Source organism: Entelurus aequoreus, linkage group LG03, assembly GCF_033978785.1.
Source record: "Entelurus aequoreus isolate RoL-2023_Sb linkage group LG03, RoL_Eaeq_v1.1, whole genome shotgun sequence".
NCBI classification, from domain to species: Eukaryota; Metazoa; Chordata; class Actinopteri; order Syngnathiformes; family Syngnathidae; genus Entelurus; species Entelurus aequoreus.
The window spans coordinates 58,357,635-58,375,856 of NC_084733.1; the positions used below are offsets into that span (position 1 = coordinate 58,357,635).

The 18,222-nt window shown below is 45.3% G+C and overlaps 1 protein-coding gene across 3 annotated transcripts in view; it reads right to left on the bottom strand.

The window, feature by feature from the left end:
• The window catches only part of arel1 (apoptosis resistant E3 ubiquitin protein ligase 1), an 82,481-nt gene that overhangs the window by 60,309 nt on the left and 3,950 nt on the right, over positions 1 to 18,222 (bottom strand). For all 3 annotated transcript variants that reach the window (XM_062042290.1, XM_062042291.1, XM_062042292.1), the window contains exons 4-5: positions 2,534 to 2,754; positions 2,257 to 2,328 (exon numbers count right to left, since the gene is read on the bottom strand). In XM_062042290.1, coding sequence (XP_061898274.1) covers positions 2,257 to 2,328; positions 2,534 to 2,754 — 293 coding nt within the window. The remainder of the gene's footprint in view (positions 1 to 2,256; positions 2,329 to 2,533; positions 2,755 to 18,222) is intronic.

Consider the following 18,222-nt stretch of genomic DNA (forward strand, 5'->3'; position numbering starts at 1 on the left):
CACAGACATCTTCAACACCTCGCTGACCCAGGCTGTGGTACCATCATTTTTTTAAGACGACCACAATCATTCCAGTGCCTAAAAATCCCACAATGTCCTCCCTCAATGATTATCGCCCTGTGGCACTCACTCCCATCATAATGAAATGCTTCGAGAGGCTGGTAAAGGAACACATTGTCTCCAGACTTCCCTCCACATTCGACCCGTACCAGTTTGCTTATCGTCCTAACCGCTCCACAGAGGACGCAATCACCTCTGCACTCCACCTGAGCTTAGAACATCTGGAAGGAAAGGACACACACGTGCGGATGTTGTTTCTGGACTTCAGCTCGGTGTTCAACACTCACTTGGTGAGCAAACTGGCCCCCCTTGGATTCAGTACCCCCCTATGCAACTGGCTGCTTGACTTCCTGTGCTCAGGGAGATTGCACTGGAGGTGTTGTCGCCCACTCTCACAGACTGGGGTCTGTCTGTGAGAGTGGGCGACAACACCTCCAGTGCAATCTCCCTGAGCACAGGCTCTCCCCAGGGCTGCGTCCTGAGTCCGCTGCTGTTCACATTGATGACCCATGACTGCTGCGCCATGTACACTACTAATCACATTGTGAAGTATGCGGACGACACAACAGTAGTGGGCCTCATCCGTGACAACAGCGACATGGACTACCGGGAGGAGGTGAAACATCTGGTTGACTGGTGCAGAACCAACAACCTGGTCCTGAACGTCGACAAGACCAAGGAGATCGTCAACTTCAGGAGGCACCAGTCCAGCCACACTCCACTCTTCATCAACGGCACAGCAGTGGGGATGGTATGCAGCACCAAGTTCCTGGGGGTGCAGATAACTGACAATATGACCTGGTCCCTGCACACTCTCTTGTTGAGCTCTTGTAAAAAGAGCTCAGCAGCGCATGCACTTTTTGCGTCAGATGAAAAGAGCGCAGCTCCCTCCCCCCAGTCTTACCACATTGTACAGAGGCACGATAGAGAGCCTACTGACCAAATGCATCTCTGTCTGGACTGGAGCCTGCAGTGCCTCAGACTGGAAGTCTCCGCAGAGAGTGGTGAGGATGGCGGAAAAGATCATCAGGACTCCTCTTCCTCCTATCCAGGAAATCGCAAAAAGCCGCTGCCTGACCAGGGCTCAAAAAATCTGCAGAGACTCCTCCCACCCCCACCAAGGACTGTTTTCACTGCTGGACTCTAGAAAAAGGTTCCGCAGCCCCCGAAGCAGAACCTCCAGGTTCTGTAACAGCTTCTTCCCTCAGGCCATTAGACTCTTGAATAATATTCCCCTCAATTCCCCCCAAAAACGGATTAACTCACTGGAATGTAAAGACAATATAACATACATCCTTTAACGTGGATGCATATACAAAAGTGCAATATATTTATCTGTACAGTAATCTATTTATTTATATCTGCACCTTATTGCTCTTGTATCCTGCACTACAACGAGCTAATGCAACAAAATTTTGTTCTTATCTGTACTGTAAAGTTCAAATTTGAATGACAATAAAAGGAAGTTTAAGTCTAAGTCTCCCATTGAAAATGTGTGGCGCATTATGAAGCGTAAAATACGACAACGCAGACCACGGACTGTTGAATAACTTAAGCTGTACATCAAGCAAGAATGTAAATTACGTATTGTTGACTGGTTTTGAATGCAATTTTAAAGTGATTCAGAGGTAGAATGTATTGCTCCTATTAGCTACATTGCTAGCCACCTAAAACGAGCCGATTTTTACATGTTACAATGCAAAAAAAAAAAAACCTTTTGTCTTCTTGTCTCTCATGATTGTGAACATTAGGCAAAATTCCGAAAAAGTGCAGTTACCCCTTAAGTAGAGAAGAACACTAAGTAAAGCGAATAAGATTGAATAATCTGCAAAATAATTGTATTTCACTAGACATCACACATTGACCTGAATACAAAACAATAATTTGAAATGGGCCATCTTATATCAGGCGTTGAGAAGTATACATGCAAAATAACAGATGGCATCAAACAACTTCTTCCCAAAGTGAGCTTTTGTGTTGAAAAATATTTTCCCAAAAACACGTCTTGGAATTTTTTTTTAATTTTATTAAATTTTTTTCAGGGTCGTCTTGTATATGGGTCAATATGGTAATAGACAATAAGACATAAATATCTAATTCCACATTTGAATCAAAAGGTATTCTTAAAATGACCACAATGTAAGACACCACACATCCTCCAATTGATTTATACTCTATGGAGCAAACAGTTCTCACCGATCACATAAAACATGAGGTCCCTTATCAAGAAGCACAGCGCCACAGTACAGCCAAATAGGAGCGCTCCCGCTGCAAAAACATAATTATGAATTAATTGTTACATACAAAACAGAACAGGCTAGACAATGAGAACTTAAAAAAGGGCAAAATATATTGTGTATGAACATTTCTGTATTCATAACAGAGTAATACTGTGACGATTCTAACTATTGTTTATGTGTATGAAAGTGTGGCAAGCAGCCAAGGCTAGAATGCAACATTTCTATCATCTCACCGATAGACCACTTCTCATTCAGACGCCTCTCAGCAAGACTATGCACAAGCTGGATCTCGTAATCCTGGTCACGACTCCTTCTGGAGGTCTGGAGGATCTTGATGCCAGTAGACAGCTTGATGTAATCTTCGTAGTAGTATCCCCAAGCGGCTAAGGTGAGATGCAGCTGGCTGTCGAACTGTGACAGATCATCCAGATTCATGTAACCCAAAGTCTTCAGCCTGAAAAGTTAAATTGATGCACAAAAGAGGACCGTGAACATTATCATATTGCTTACTTTTTACACAATCCTTCCTGCCTTCAATGCTCAGGCACATCAGTTAAGCAAGACTACTAATCTGACGGTCAACCATTTAGTCAAATACTTGTTTTCACTCACCTTTACATTTAATCTTCAATTTATCAGCTACACTCCAATTATTTTTCTGACACAACTACAGCACTTTGTTGACATTTGTCTGGGCTTCAATATCTTGCTTTGTTTTTTGTAATCTGATTTTTACAAACATTGCAGCTGACTTTGCTCTGGTGGTGCAAACACAAGTGACTGGTTAAAGTCCATCCATCCATCCATCTTCAACCGCTTATCTGGAATCGGGTCGCAGAGACAACAGCTCCAGCAGAGACCCCAGACTTCCCTCTACAGAGCAACATTAGCAACTTCCTCCTGGGGAATCCCGAATCGTTCCCAGGCCAGAGAGGAGATGTAATCCCCCCATCTGGTCCTTGGCCTGCCCCGGGGTCTCCTCCCAGTGGAACGTGTAACGAGGACCTCCCTAGAGAGACGCTCATGAGGCATCCGCACGAGATGCCAGAACCACCTAAGCTGGCTCCTTTCCAAGCGAACGAGCAGTGGCTCTACTCCGAGTCTCTCTCGGGTGACTGAACTTGGCACGTGGTTAAAGTCCAAATTTTTATTATTTACAAAAAATATTTTTCCATATCCCCCCCCCATTTTTTTGCAATTTAAATCTGTGTCTTTAAATACACATTAACAGTGATCCAACACATTTGGTAAACAGATACATTTGCTGTTCACAAGACATTCCCTTTAAAACTAGTTACAATACGCACAGCGGAAGGACAACCTGTGTGTGTCACACCGCTGTGTATTAGATGAGGCAGCTGCCACTGCACTGAGTGCACACTGCTTCCAGTTAGACAACTGACATTGTTTTTTTTTTACATCTGAGTAAGTTTACATTACCTTTTGAGTTAACTTAATGACTTGGTTTTGTCTCCCAAGAAGCAGTGTGCCTTGGAAGTAAAAAATCATCAGAAAAATCTCAGAGATAAATGGTCATATAATAGTGGTTGCGTATTAGTTTCCTATTTCGATCTTCTATCTCAAGACCGTCATTAAAACTAAAAAGTAAAGAAATGGTTCTTAAAAATATCACTTTTATCATCTTGTGGAATGCAATCGGACCGCTTGTGTCTGCAGCGATCACTTTGTAAAATGTTTGTTTGAACATTTGATTTGATTGAGAAACTTTCTGTGATGCAATCAAGTTTATGCTCTACTATGTTAATACTGTTTGATAGCAGAACTAAACATTAAAAAAGGAGAAGAGATCGCATTAGTTTGTGTTCTTTAGTGGTTGTTATGCCTAAATATAACTACGAGGACCTGGTTGTACAACTAAACTAACGTCATGTTCAATCAATCAATCATCAATCAATGTTTATTTATATAGCCCTAAATCACAAGTGTCTCAAAGGGCTGTACAAGCCACAACGACATCCTCGGTACAGAGCCCACATACGGGCAAGGAAAACTCACCCCAGTGGGACGTCAATGTGAATGACTATGAGAAACCTTGGAGAGGACCGCATATGTGGGTAACCCCCCCCCCCTCTAGGGGATACCGAAAGCAATGGATGTCGAGTGGGTCTGACATAATATTGTGAAAGTCCAACACATCAGCGAAAGTCCAGTCCATAGTGGGGCCAGCAGGAACCATCCCGAGCGGAGACGGGTCAGCAGCGTAGAGATGTCCCCATCCGATGGACAGGCTAGCGGTCCACCCCGGGTTGGGAGCAGAGTAGAAAAGAAAAGAAAAGAAACGGCAGATCAACTGGTCTAAAAAGGGAGTCTATTTAAAGGCTAGAGTATACAAATGAGTTTTAAGATGAGACTTAAATGCTTCTACTGAGGTAGCATCTCTAACTTTTACCGGGAGGGCATTCCATAGTATTGGAGCCCGAATAGAAAACGCTCTATAGCCCGCAGACTTTTTTTGGGCTCTGGGAATCACTAATAAGCCGGAGTTCTTTGAACGCAGATTTCTTGCCGGGACATATGGTACAATACAATCGGCAAGATAGGCAGGAGCTTGACCGTGTAGTATTTTATACGTAAGTAGTAAAACCTTAAAGTCGCATCTTAGGTGCACAGGAAGCCAGTGAAAGTGAGCCAGTATAGGCGTAATATGATCAAACTTTCTTGTTTTTGTCAAAAGTCTAGCAGCCGCATTTTGTACCATCTGTAATCTTTTAATGCTAGACATAGGGAGGCCCGAAAATAAAACGTTACAGTAATCGAGACGAGATGTAACGAACGCATGGATAATGATCTCAGCATCGCATGTGGACAAAATGGAACAAATTTTAGCGATATTACGGAGATGAAAGAAGGCCGTTTTAGTAACACTCTTAATGTGTGACTCAAACGAGAGAGTTGGGTCGAAGATAATACCCAGATTCTTTACCGAGTCGCCTTGTTTAATTGTTTGGTTGTCAAATGTTAAGGTGGTATTATTAAATAGATGTCGGTGTTGAGCAGGACCGATAATCAGCATTTCCGTTTTTTTAGCGTTGAGTTGCAAAAAGTTAGCGGACATCCATTGTTTAATTTCATTAAGACACGCCTCCAGCTGACTACAATCCGGCGTGTTGGTCAGCTTTAGGGGCATGTAGAGTTGAGTGTCATCAGCATAACAGTGAAAGCTAACACCGTATTTGCGTATGATGTCACCTAGCGGCAGCATGTAAATACTAAAGAGTGCAGGGCCAAGAACGAACCCTGGGGAACTCCGCACGTTACCTTAACATAGTCCGAGGTCACATTGTTATGGGAGACACACTGCATCCTGTCAGTAAGATAAGAGTTAAACCAAGACAAGGCTAAGTCTGACATCCCAATACGCGTTTTGATACGCTCTAATAAAATATTATGATCAACAGTATCGAAAGCGGCGCTAAGATCAAGAAGCAGCAACATAGATGACGCATCAGAATCCATCGTTAGCAATAGATCATTAGTCATTTTTGCGAGGGCTGTCTCCGTAGAGTGATTTGCCCTGAAACGGGATTGAAAAGGTTCACAGAGATTGTTAGACGTAAGTGTTCATTTCGCTGCTGTGCGACAATTTTTTCGAGGATTTTTTAGATAAACGGAAGGTGGGACACCGGCCGGTAGTTTACCATGAGGTCAGGATCGAGGTTAGGTCTTTTGAGTAGAGGATGAATAACCGCTTTTTTGAATGCTAGGGGAACAGTGCCAGAGGAAAGTGATAAGTTTATAATATTTAACACTGATGGACCTAATAATACAAAAAGCTCCTTGATAAGTTTCCCAGGAATTGGGTCAAGTAAACATGTTGTTTGTTTTGTCCCATTTACACATTTTAACAATTCCTCCAATGTTATTTCATCAAAGAGAGATAAACTATTTTGGAGGGCAGTGTCCGTCGTATATACAGTCGTATCTGTGTTAATAGAACCCAGTTGTAGCTGAGATGCATTGTCTTTAATCTCTTTTCTAATGACTTCAATTTTCTTATTAAAGAAATTCATAAAGTCATCTGCTGAGTGGGTGGAGCTACTGGGAGGAGTCCCTTGTTGGGTTAGCGATGCTACTGTACTAAACAAAAATTTAGGATCATTTTTGTTGAGGTGGATGAGATTTGAGTAATATTTAGCTTTAGCTGAGAGGTAAGCATGCGTTTATAAGTTATTAAACTATCACTCCATGCTTGATGGAAAACCTCAAGTTTAGTCGCACGCCATTTGCGTTCCAGCTTTCTACATGATCATTTCTGGGCTTTAGTTTCTTCTGTAAACCATGGGGTACGCCTTTTAGGGGCCCTTTTTAGCTTTAGCGGTGCTACACTATCAATGGTGTCGCGCAGGGCGTCGTTAAAGTTGTTAGTGAGGTTGTCAATAGAGCCCACATAATTTGGGAATGGTGCCATTACCAAAGGCAGTAGGTCAGTAAGAGTCGTCGTTGTGGCAGCATTAATGTTGCGGCTGCTATAGTAGTTATTATTATTATTATTAGTTTGTTGACAATGAGTCAGAACTTCGAATTTTATAAGGTAATGATCGGACATTACTTTAGTGTACGGGAGTATCGTAACTTTAGAGGTGGTGACACCCCTGACAAGCACTAGATCTATCGTATTATCGTTGCGATGCGTGGGTTCATTTATTATTTGTGTAAGACCACAGCTATCAATTATAGTCTGGAGCGCCACGCATGGAGGGTCCGATGGGGTATTCATATGGATATTAAAGTCCCCCATTAAGATTATATTGTCGGTGTGCGTCACTAGATCAGCAACAAACTCTGAGAATTCACTGATGAAGTCCGAATAGGGCCCAGGGGGGCGGTAGATAACAGCCAGGTGGAGAGGCAGCGGTGTGACAAACCTCATAGTGAGCACCTCAAACGAGTTATATTTATTATTTAGGTTAGGTGTAAAATTATAGTTTTCATTGTATATTAGTGCGACACCCCCTCCCCTTTTAAGAGGACGGGCAACATGCGCATTGGTATAGTTAGGAGGAGATGCCTCATTTAGCGCAAAAAAATCGTCTGGTTTGAGCCAGGTCTCGGCGAGACCAACGACGTCAAGTTTGTTGTCTCTAATGACCTCATTAACTAATAACGTTTTGGAAGATAATGATCTTATGTTTAAAAAGCCCATATTATAGGTAGTGGGCTGTTTTGAGGATTGTTTGTTGAAATTATCCGAAGTAGCAATATTAATAATGTTGCGTTTATTATGCGTAGTGCACTCTAAATAGTTTCGACCATATCTAGGAATTGATACAACGGGAATTTTCAGATTGTTTGCTTGATGCTGCGATAAACTGAACGCATCATAGTTAGCCACCTCAGTACAATGTATGTCTGCCTCTGACACCGTCACAAAAGAAAAAACATTATGTGAGTTGTGTTTTATTCTAAGAGAATTGCTATGTGTGCAGGGATTATCCAGCCTGGCGCCGGCTAGTTCTAGTTTAAAAGACTTCTTACCCGGACACTCCACGCTTCTTTGGTTAGCTTTTCCCTTTGTTGTTAGCCCCGCTCGGCATCCCCGCTTCTGCTTCCGCTCACACCGCTTACGTCGCCTCCTTTGGCGGTCCCCGCTAGTACTTCACTCCGCTGCTACAAAGGCCGCTCGATGTAGCCCGCGAAGTATTCCCATGCTAGCGAGAAGGTCCACCGTACATGCATCTTTCAGTCTATGACGACCCGATCCATCCACATCCAGAATTGTCTGTCGGTCGTATGTGATCACAGAGTGTTCACGCTTTGAGCCAGCCATGAAATTGACAGAAATGACGGGTGTTTTTTGCCAAATCGCTCCACACTCCCAAGAGCGTTTGCAAGCCGCTGCCTTTAGGGCGCCGCCATCTTGCCAAATGTTATGTCCTAATAATAAATATTTTGATTGTTGGTCCGATCCACCGTATTTTCTTTCTCGATTTTCATAACAGAAACTAAAAGCTTAGTTGTTGTTGTTGTGCAGGAAAGCCAAGTGCTTTATTCGACACGGATGACCACATTATAGCTTCTTTGGTGATATTTGTTAGCATCAATAAAATAACCTTAATATTATTAATAAATTAGATAAATAAATCTCTCGTAGGCTCAACAGTATAAACTATATCTTGATATCGCTAGCAAAGATTCATGCTGAACAACAGGGGCATATACAGCTAAATAATGAGACAAAATATGAACTTCACACCATAAAAACTGCAGACATAAATTGTAGAGGAGACTAATATTTGTTGCAGGAAATCAACTTCCAACAACCGTATCGTTTTTCTCATTAGCGTCACAATCACAGCAGCACGGCACTAGTTATGTTAATCAAATACGTGGCTTACCGATGCACAAATAAATCCAACTTTGTCTTTCAAGGATTAATGCTTCATTTGTGGACCCCTCAGATGTAAAGACATGATGTGCCTTTTCTTCTGTAAATACTGTGAGCTGTAAATACTATGAGTGTCAAGTGTCATTTTGGTCATAATGAATGGTTTAAATCTTCTTTAAAAATATTTTTCTTCAGAGTGTAAAAATCCACTCCATCTCATTTAAAATATTTTGTCATGATCGTTTGGGCACAATATCCAGCAATATGTTTGGAGGAGAAAAGGTGAGGGCTTTAATCCCAGGAACACCATGCCCACCGTCAAGCATGGTGGTGGTAGTATTATACTCTGGGCCTGTTTTGCTGCCAATGGAACTGGTGCTTTAAATGAGACAATGAAAAAGGAGGATTACCTCCAAATTCTTCAGGACAACCTAAAATCATCAGCCCGGAGGTTGTGTCTTGGGCGCAGTTGGGTGTTCCAACAGGACAATGACCCCAAACACACGTCAAAAGTGGTAAAGGAATGGCTAAATCAGGCTAGAATTAAGGTTTTAGAATGACCTTCCCAAAGTCCTGACTTAAACGTGTGGACAATGCTGCAGAAACAAGTCCATGTCAGAAAACCAACACATTTAGCTGAACTGCACCAAAGTCAAAAGTGGTAAAGGAATGGCTAAATCAGGCTAGAATTAAGGTTTTAGAATGGCCTTCCCAAAGTCCTGACTTAAACGTGTGGACAATGCTGAAGAAACAAGTCCATGTCAGAAAACCAACAAATTTAGCTGAACTGCACCAATTTGCTCCTCTCTGAGCTGCCACCTTACCGTGGTAGAGGGTTTGCGTGTCTCAATGATCCTAGGAGCTAAGTTGTCCGGGGGCTTTATGCCCCCTGGTAGGGTCTCCCAAGACAAACTGGTCGTAGGTGAGGGATCAGACAAAGAGCAGCTCGAAGACCTCAATGAGAAATAAAAACTATGGACCCAGATTTCCCTCGCCCGGACGCGGGTCACCGGGGCCCCCCTCTGGAGCCAGGCCCGGAGGTGGGGCACGATGGCGAGCGCCTGGTGGCCGGGCCTGTCCCCATGGGGCACAGCCCGAAGAGGCAACGTGGGTTCCCCCTCCAATGGGCTCACCACCCATAGCAGGGGTCATAGAGGTCGGGTGCGATGTGAGCTGGGCGGCAGCCGAAGGCAGGGCACTTGGCGGTCCGATCTTCGGCTACAGAAGCTAGCTCTTGGGACGTGGAACGTCACCTCGCTGGGGGGGAAGGAGCCTGAGCTAGTGCGCGTGGTGGAGAAGTTCCGACTAGACATAGTCGGACTCACTTCGACGCACAGCAAGGGCTCTGGAACCAGTTCTCTCGAGAGGGGCTGGACTCTCTTCTACTCTGGCGTTGCCGGCAGTGAGAGGCGACGGGCTGGGGTGGCAATTCTTGTTACCCCCCGGCTCAGAGCCTGCATGTTGGAGTTCAACCCGGTGGACGAGAGGGTAGCTTCCCTCCGCCTTCGGGTAGGGCAGGGGTCGGCAACCCGCGGCTCCGGAGCCGCATGCGGCTCCTTGACCACTCTGATGCGGCTCAGCTACATACATGCCGACCCCCCCGATTTTCCCAGGAGACTTATGGATCTCAGTGTCTCTCATAGATTACTCCCAGGGAAAAAATAATCCTATTTACACTCTAATTACTAAATAAAGGGCGTGCCCTAATTGCACTGCAGTAATTATCCTCTATAGCATTTACATATAGCGTGCCAGTCCAGCCGCATGTTGTTATTCCTTGCACACACAGGGGACAGCAAAGCATACTTACTCATCAGCCACACAGCTTACACTGACGGTAGCCATATCAAACAACTTTAACATTGTTACGTTACAAATATGCGCCACACTGTGAACCCACACCAAAAAAGAATGAAAAATACATTTCTGGAGAACATCCCACCGTAACACAACATAAACACAACACAACCATTACCCAGAATCCCATGCAGCCCTAACTCTTCCGGTCTACATTATACACCCCTGCTACCACCAAATCCCCCCACACATCAACCCCCCCCCCCCCCCCCCTTCCGTGCGTTGGTTGAGCGGAAGAGTTAGGGCTGCATGGGATTCTGGGTATTGGTACCGTCAGTGTAAGATGTGTGGCTGCTGAAGTAGTAGCCTTGCTGTCAATTACGTGAGCAAACTGAAGCTGCATTCTACATGTGGTCGAGCAGGTACACTGTTAGGGCAGACCGCAGAGGGCGACAATTGCAGTGTCATCACGCTCTGATATTCGGGAGTCTCCCGGGATAAATGAGAGGGTTGGCAAGTATAACATCAAATTTCCACATTAAAGTGCGTGCTGGTGCGTGTGTCGGAGACTCCTGGTTAACATAGCACAAAGCATTTAAGCTTTGTATGCGGTGTTTTTCATTTTAAATTTTAGAAATTTTTTTGTGGCTCCCATTACTTTCTTTAATTTGTGAAACTTGCCAAAATGGCTCTTTGAGTGGTAAAGGTTGCCGACCCCTGGGGTAGGGGAACGGGTCCTGACTGTGGTTTGCGCTTACGCGCCAAACCGCAGCTCAGAGTACCCACCCTTTTTGGATTCACTCGAGGGAGTACTTGAGAGTGCTCCCCCGGGTGATTCCCTCGTTCTACTGGGGGACTTCAACGCTCATGTTGGCAGCGACAGCGAAACCTGGAGAAGCGTGATTGGGAAGAATGGCTGCCCGGATCTGAACCCGAGCGGTGTTTTGTTATTGGACTTTTGTGCCCGTCACAGATTGTCCATAACGAACACCATGTTCAAACATAAGGGTGTCCATATGTGCACTTGGCACCAGGACACCCTAGGCCGCAGTTCCATGATCGACTTTGTAGTTGTGTCGTCGGATTTGCGGCCTCATGTTTTGGCCACTCGGGTGAAGAGAGGGGCAGAGCTTTCTACCGATCACCACCTGGTGGTGAGTTGGCTGCGATGGTGGGGGAGGATGCCGGACAGACCTGGCAGGCCCAAACGCATTGTGAGGTTTTGCTGGGAACGTCTGGCAGAGTCTCCTGTCAGAGAGAGTTTCAATTCCCACCTCCGGAAGAACTTTGAACATGTCATGAGGGAGGTGCTGGACATTGAGTCCGAATGGACCATGTTCCGCACCTCTATTGTCGAGGCGGCTGATTGGAGCTGTGGCCGCAAGGTAGTTGGTGCCTGTCGTGGCGGTAATCCTAGAACCCGTTGGTGAGGGATGCCGTCAAGCTGAAAAAGGAGTCCTATCGGGTTCTTTTGGCTCATAGGACTCCTGAGGCAGCGGACAGGTACCGACAGGCCAAGCGGTGTGCGGCTTCGGCGGTCGCGGAGGCAAAAACTCGGACATGGGAGGAGTTCGGGGAAGCCATGGAAAACGACTTCCGGACGGCTTCGAAGCGATTCTGGACCACCATCCGCCGCCTCAGGAAGGGGAAGCAGTGCAGTATCAACACCGTGTACGGTGAGGATGGTGTTCTGCTGACCTCGACTGCGGATGTTGTGGATCGGTGGAGGGAATACTTCGAAGACCTCCTCAATCCCACCAACACGTCTTCCTAGGAGGAAGCAGTGCCTGGGGAATTTGTGGTGGGCTCTCCTATTTCTGGGGCTGAGGTTGCTGAGATAGTTAAAAAGCTCCTCGGTGGCAAGGCCCCGGGTGGATGAGATCCGCCCGGAGTTCCTTAAGGCTCTGGATGCTGTGGGGCTGTCTTGGTTGACAAGACTCTGCAGCATCGCGTGGACATCGGGGGCGGTACCTCTGGATTGGCAGACCGGGGTGGTGGTTCCTCTCTTTAAGAAGGGGAACCGGAGGGTGTGTTCTAACTATCGTGGGATCACACTCCTCAGCCTTCCCGGTAAGGTCTATTCAGGTGTGCTGGAGAGGAGGCTACGCCGGATAGTTGAACCTCGGATTCAGGAGGAACAGTGTGGTTTTCGTCCTGGTCGTGGAACTGTGGACCAGCTCTATACTCTCGGCAGGGTCCTTGAGGGTGCATGGGAGTTTGCCCAACCAGTCTACATGTGTTTTGTGGACTTGGAGAAGGCATTCGACCGTGTTCCTCGGGAAGTCCTGTGGGGAGTGCTCAGAGAGTATGGGGTATCGGACTGTCTGATTGTGGCGGTCCGCTCCCTGTATGATCAGTGCCAGAGTTTGGTCCGCATTGCCGGCAGTAAGTCGGACACGTTTCCAGTGAGGGTTGGACTCAGCCAAGGCTGCCCTTTGTCACCGATTCTGTTCATAACTTTTATGGACAGAATTTCTAGGCGCAGTCAAGGCGTTGAGGGGATCCGGTTTGGTGGCTGCAGGATTAGGTCTCTGCTTTTTGCAGATGATGTGGTCCTGATGGCTTCATCTGGCCAGGATCTTCAGCTGTCGCTGGATCGGTTCGCAGCTGAGTGTGAAGCGACTGGGATGAGAATCAGCACCTCCAAGTCCAAATCCATGGTTCTCGCCCGGAAAAGGGTGGAGTGCCATCTCCGGGTTGCGGAGGAGACCCTGCCCCAAGTGGAGGAGTTCAAGTACCTCAGAGTCTTGTTCACGAGTGAGGGAAGAGTGGATCGTGAGATCGACAGGCGGATCGGTGCGGCGTCTTCAGTAATGCGGACGCTGTATCGATCCGTTGCGGTGAAGAAGGAGCTGAGCCGAAAGGCAAAGCTCTCAATTTACCGGTCGATCTACGTTCCCATCCTCACCTATGGTCATGAGCTTTGGGTTATGACCGAAAGGACAAGATCACGGGTACAAGCGGCCGAAATGAGTTTCCTCCGCCGGGTGGCGGGGCTCTCCCTTAGAGATAGGGTGAGAAGCTCTGCCAAAGTAAAGCCGCTGCTCCTCCACATCGAGAGGAGCCAGATGAGGTGGTTCGGGCATCTGGTCAGGATGCCACCCGAACGCCTCCCTAGGGAGGTGTTTAGGGCACGTCCGACCGGTAGGAGGCCACGGGGAAGACCCAGGACACGTTGGGAAGACTATGTCTCCCGGCTGGCCTGGGAACGCCTCGGGATCCCCCGGGAGGAGCTGGACGAAGTGGCTGGGGAGAGGGAAGTCTGGGCTTCCCTGCTTAAGCTGCTGCCCCCGCGACCCGACCTCGGATAAACGGAAGAAGATGGATGGATGGATGGATGGCACCAATTTGGTCAAGAGGAATGGTCAAAAATTCAACCGAAAGCTTGCCAGAAGCTTGTGGATGGCTACCAAAAGTGCCTTATTGCAGTGAAACTTGCCAAGGGACATATAACCAAATATTAACATTGCTGTATGTATACTTTTGACCCAGCAGATTTGCTCACATTTTCAGTAGACCCATAATAAATTCATAAAAGAACCAAACTTCATGAATGTTTTTTGTGACCAACAAGTATGTGCTCCAATCACTATCACAAAAAAATAAGAGTTGTAGAAATTATTGGAAACTCAAGACAGCCATGATATTACGTTCTTTACAAGTGTATGTACTAACTGACTTTTGATCGCGACTGTACGTCACATACTGTCGCGCGTGCAACGTCATACGCCCTCGCTGAGCAGAGAGGTAGCGGAATGAGTAAAGTTAGCTGTGGCAGGTGGTGCTAGCGGAGTGGTGCGAGTGGTAATACGAGAGAGAGAATGTGCGAATCTGGTAACAAATGGAGGAAGAATTAATTCCCAAGGAAAACAGCACAGGGTCCATCGTCTGGCGGTGGTTTGCCTTCAAGTGGGAAGCTGTTGAACAGGCAACCGTAATATGTAAAGTATGCGGCAAAAGCATTGCTACAAAAAGTAGCAGCACTACTAATTTGTACCATCATTTGAAAAGTCACCCGCTAGAGAAAAAGGAGTGCTTGAAACTCTGCATGTCCACATGTCAGGCCGCTGCCACACCCAACGAAATGCCGAAGCAACCAGCACTGACCCAATTGTGCCTGGCGTCTTCCATTCCCAGATCAACACCGTATGAAAAAAAAATGTCAAAAACAGGAGATAACGTCCGCATAACCTACCACATAGCGAAGGACATACACAATTTGATTTCCTGTTATGCAGCTAATTCTTATTTTAAAGTTCTTGAAATATCTTGTGTGACATCATGCACAAAAGTGCACTTTATTTGTTTTAAAATATTGTAGTGGCGTTCTGTACAAAAAGTGCACTTTAATTTAGTGTTGTTTTGATATGTCATCTTGACGACATCATGCACAAAAGTGCACTAATAGCTTGTTTTAAAGTGTCTCTGACAATCTTGCACTTTCTGTTTTGAAATTACATAAATGTTTGTGCCACTGCTTAATAACTGTTTAATAAATAGTTTTGGTAAATTGACTTAGTTGTGATTTCCCTCTCTGATGAAAGTTTAAAATTTGCATATATTAATGCAGTATGAACAAGAATGTTTTAATGTAGACACATAGAATCATCATACTCGTGTGATTATATGGCCATCCATCCATCCATTTTCTACCGCTTGTCCCTTTTGGGGTCGCGGGGGGTGCTGGAGCCTATTTCAGCTGCCTTCGGGCGGAAGGTGGGGTACACCCTGGACAAGTCGCCACCTCATCACAGGGCCAACACAGATAGACAGACAACATTCACACTCACATTCACACACTAGGGCCAATTTAGTGTTGCCAATCAACCTATCCCCAGGTGCATGTTTCTGGAGGTGGGAGGAAGCCGGAGTACCCGGAGGGAACCCACGCAGTCACAGGGAGAACATATGCATCAAGTGTTAATTCAAGGCTAAGGCAAAATATTGAGATATACATCGTGTATCGTGACATGGCCTAAAAATATAGAGATATTAATAAAAGGCCATATCGCCCAGCCCTAACCTCCACCTCAAAACACACAAGGCTGCACCAAACTTTTGGTGACTTGTTGACACAGATGTACATAGGGCTGGGCGATATGGCCTTTTTTAATATCTCAATATTTTTAGGCCATGTCACGATACACGATATATATCTCGATATTTTGCCTTAGACTTGAATGAACACTTGATGCATATAATCACACCAGTATGATGATTCTATGTGTTTACATTAAAACATTCTTGTTCATACTGCATTAATATATCCTCATTTTTTTAACTTTCATGCAGAGAGGGAAATCACAACTAAGTCAATTTACCAAAACTGTATTTATTAAACAGTTATTAAGCAGTGGCACAAACATTCATGTCATTTCAAAACAGAAAGTGCAAAATTGTCAGAGACATTTTAAAACAAGATATAAGTGCACTTTTGTGAATGGTGTCACCAAGATGACATATCAAAACAACACTAAATTAAAGTGTACTTTTTTGTACAGAACACCACTACAATAGTTAAAAACAAATAAAGTGCACTTTTGTGAATGATGTCACACAAGACATTTCAATAACTGTTAAATAAAAATGAGCTGCATAATAGGTTCCTACGGACGTTATCTCCTTCTGTTGTTGACTACTTTTTTCATACGGTGTTGATCTGGAAATAGTTGCTTCTGCATTTTGTTGGTGTGGCACCGAACAGAGATGTTGACATGCAGAGTTTCAAACACTCCTCATTCTCTAGCGGGTGACTTTTCAAATGATGGTACATTAGCAGTGCTGCTACTTTTTGTAGCAACACTTTTGCCGCATAAATGTTGAACATATTCCCGCTTGAAGCCAAACCACCGCCGGACGATGGATCCCGTGCTGTTTTTCATGGTAATTAATTCTTCATCCATTTGTTACCAGATTCGCACCTTCTCTCTCTCGTATTACCACCCGCACCTCACCGTTAGCATCACAGCTAACGTTACCATGTCGCTACCTCTCTGCTCCGCGGGAGCGTGTGATGTTGCACACGTGACGTGTGTAAGAAGGTGCCCTGGTTTTAAAGGCCTACTGAAATGAGATTTTTTTATTTAAACAGGGATAGCAGGTCCATTCTATGTGTCATACTTGATCATTTCGCGATATTGCCATATTTTTGCTGATAGGATTTAGTAGAGAACATCAACGATAAAGTCCGCAACTTTTGGTCGCTGATAAAAAAAGCCTTGCCTGTACCGGAAGTAGCGTGACGTCACAGGTTGTGGAGCTCCTCACATCTGCACATTGTTTACAATCATGGCCACCAGCAGCGAGAGCGATTCGGACCGAGAAAGCGACGATTTCCCCATTAATTTGAGCGAGGATGAACGATTTGTGGATGAGGAAAGTGAGAGTGAAGCACTAGAGGGCATTGGAAGCGATTCAGATAGGGAAGATGCTGTGAGAGGCGGGTGGGACCTGATATTCAGCTGGGAATGACTAAAACAGTAAATAAACACAAGAAATATATATACTCTATTAGCCACAACACAACCAGGCTTATATTTAATATGCCACAAATGAATCCCGCATAACAAACACCTCCCCCCTCCCGTCCATATAACCCGCCAATACAAATCAAACACCCGCACAACACACTCAATCCCACAGCCCAAAGTACCGTTCACCTCCGCAAAGTTCATACAGCACATATATTTCCCCAAAGTACCCAAAGTTACGTACGTGACATGCACATAGCGGCACGCACGTACGGGCAAGCGATCAAATGTTTGGAAGCCGCAGCTGCGCACTCACAGTACCGCGAATCCAACTCAAAGTCCTCCTGGTAAGAGTCTGTTGTCCCAGTTCTCCACAGGCCAATGTGCATCCAACTCAAAATCCTCCTAGTAAGAGTCTCTGTTGTCCCAGTTCTCCACAGGCCAATGGTAAAGCTTGACTGTCATATTTCGGGAATGTAAACAATAAAACACCGGCTACGTGTTTGTGTTGCTGCAGCCGGCCGCTAATACACCGCTTCCCACCTACAGCTTTCTTCTTTGGTGTCTCCATGGTTCATTAAACAAATTGCAAAAGATTCACCAACACAGATGTCCAGAATACTGTGGAATTTTGCGATGAAAACAGACGACTTAATAGCTGGCCACAATGGTGTCCCAAAATGTCCGCTACAATCCGTGACGTCACGCGCAAACGTCATCATACCGAAACGTTTTCAGCAGGATATTTCGCGGGAAATTTACAAATTGCACTTTACTAATCTAACCCGGCCGTATTGGGATGTGTTGCAATGTAAAGATTTCATCATTGATATATAAACTATCAGACTGCGTGGTCGGTAGTAGTGGGTTTCAGTAGGCCTTTAAGTCTCTGTGAGAAGGAGAGACAAGAAAGTGTGGGAAACGCATGCAGTGTAATGCCCGCGGCTAAAAGCAACTGCGTGAGAATGTATTCTCGAATATCACTATACAGTCATTTTCTATATCGCACAGAGACAAACCTGCGATATATCGAGTATATCGATATATCGCCCAGCCCTAGATGTACAGCTATGAAGGTTGCCAGTCTGTTTGGTTCAACCCATCTTTGTGAATCAGCGTTTTCTGACATGAACTTCAACAACCCATCTCTGTGAATCAGCATTTTCTGACATGAACTTTAACAAGAACAAACACAGAACACGCCTCACTGATGCACATCTGAAAGACTCACTCAGTGCAGTTGCAGTGTCGAGTTACAGACCAGATTACAGTGCACTGGTGAACTGCATGCAATGCCAGTCTTCCCACT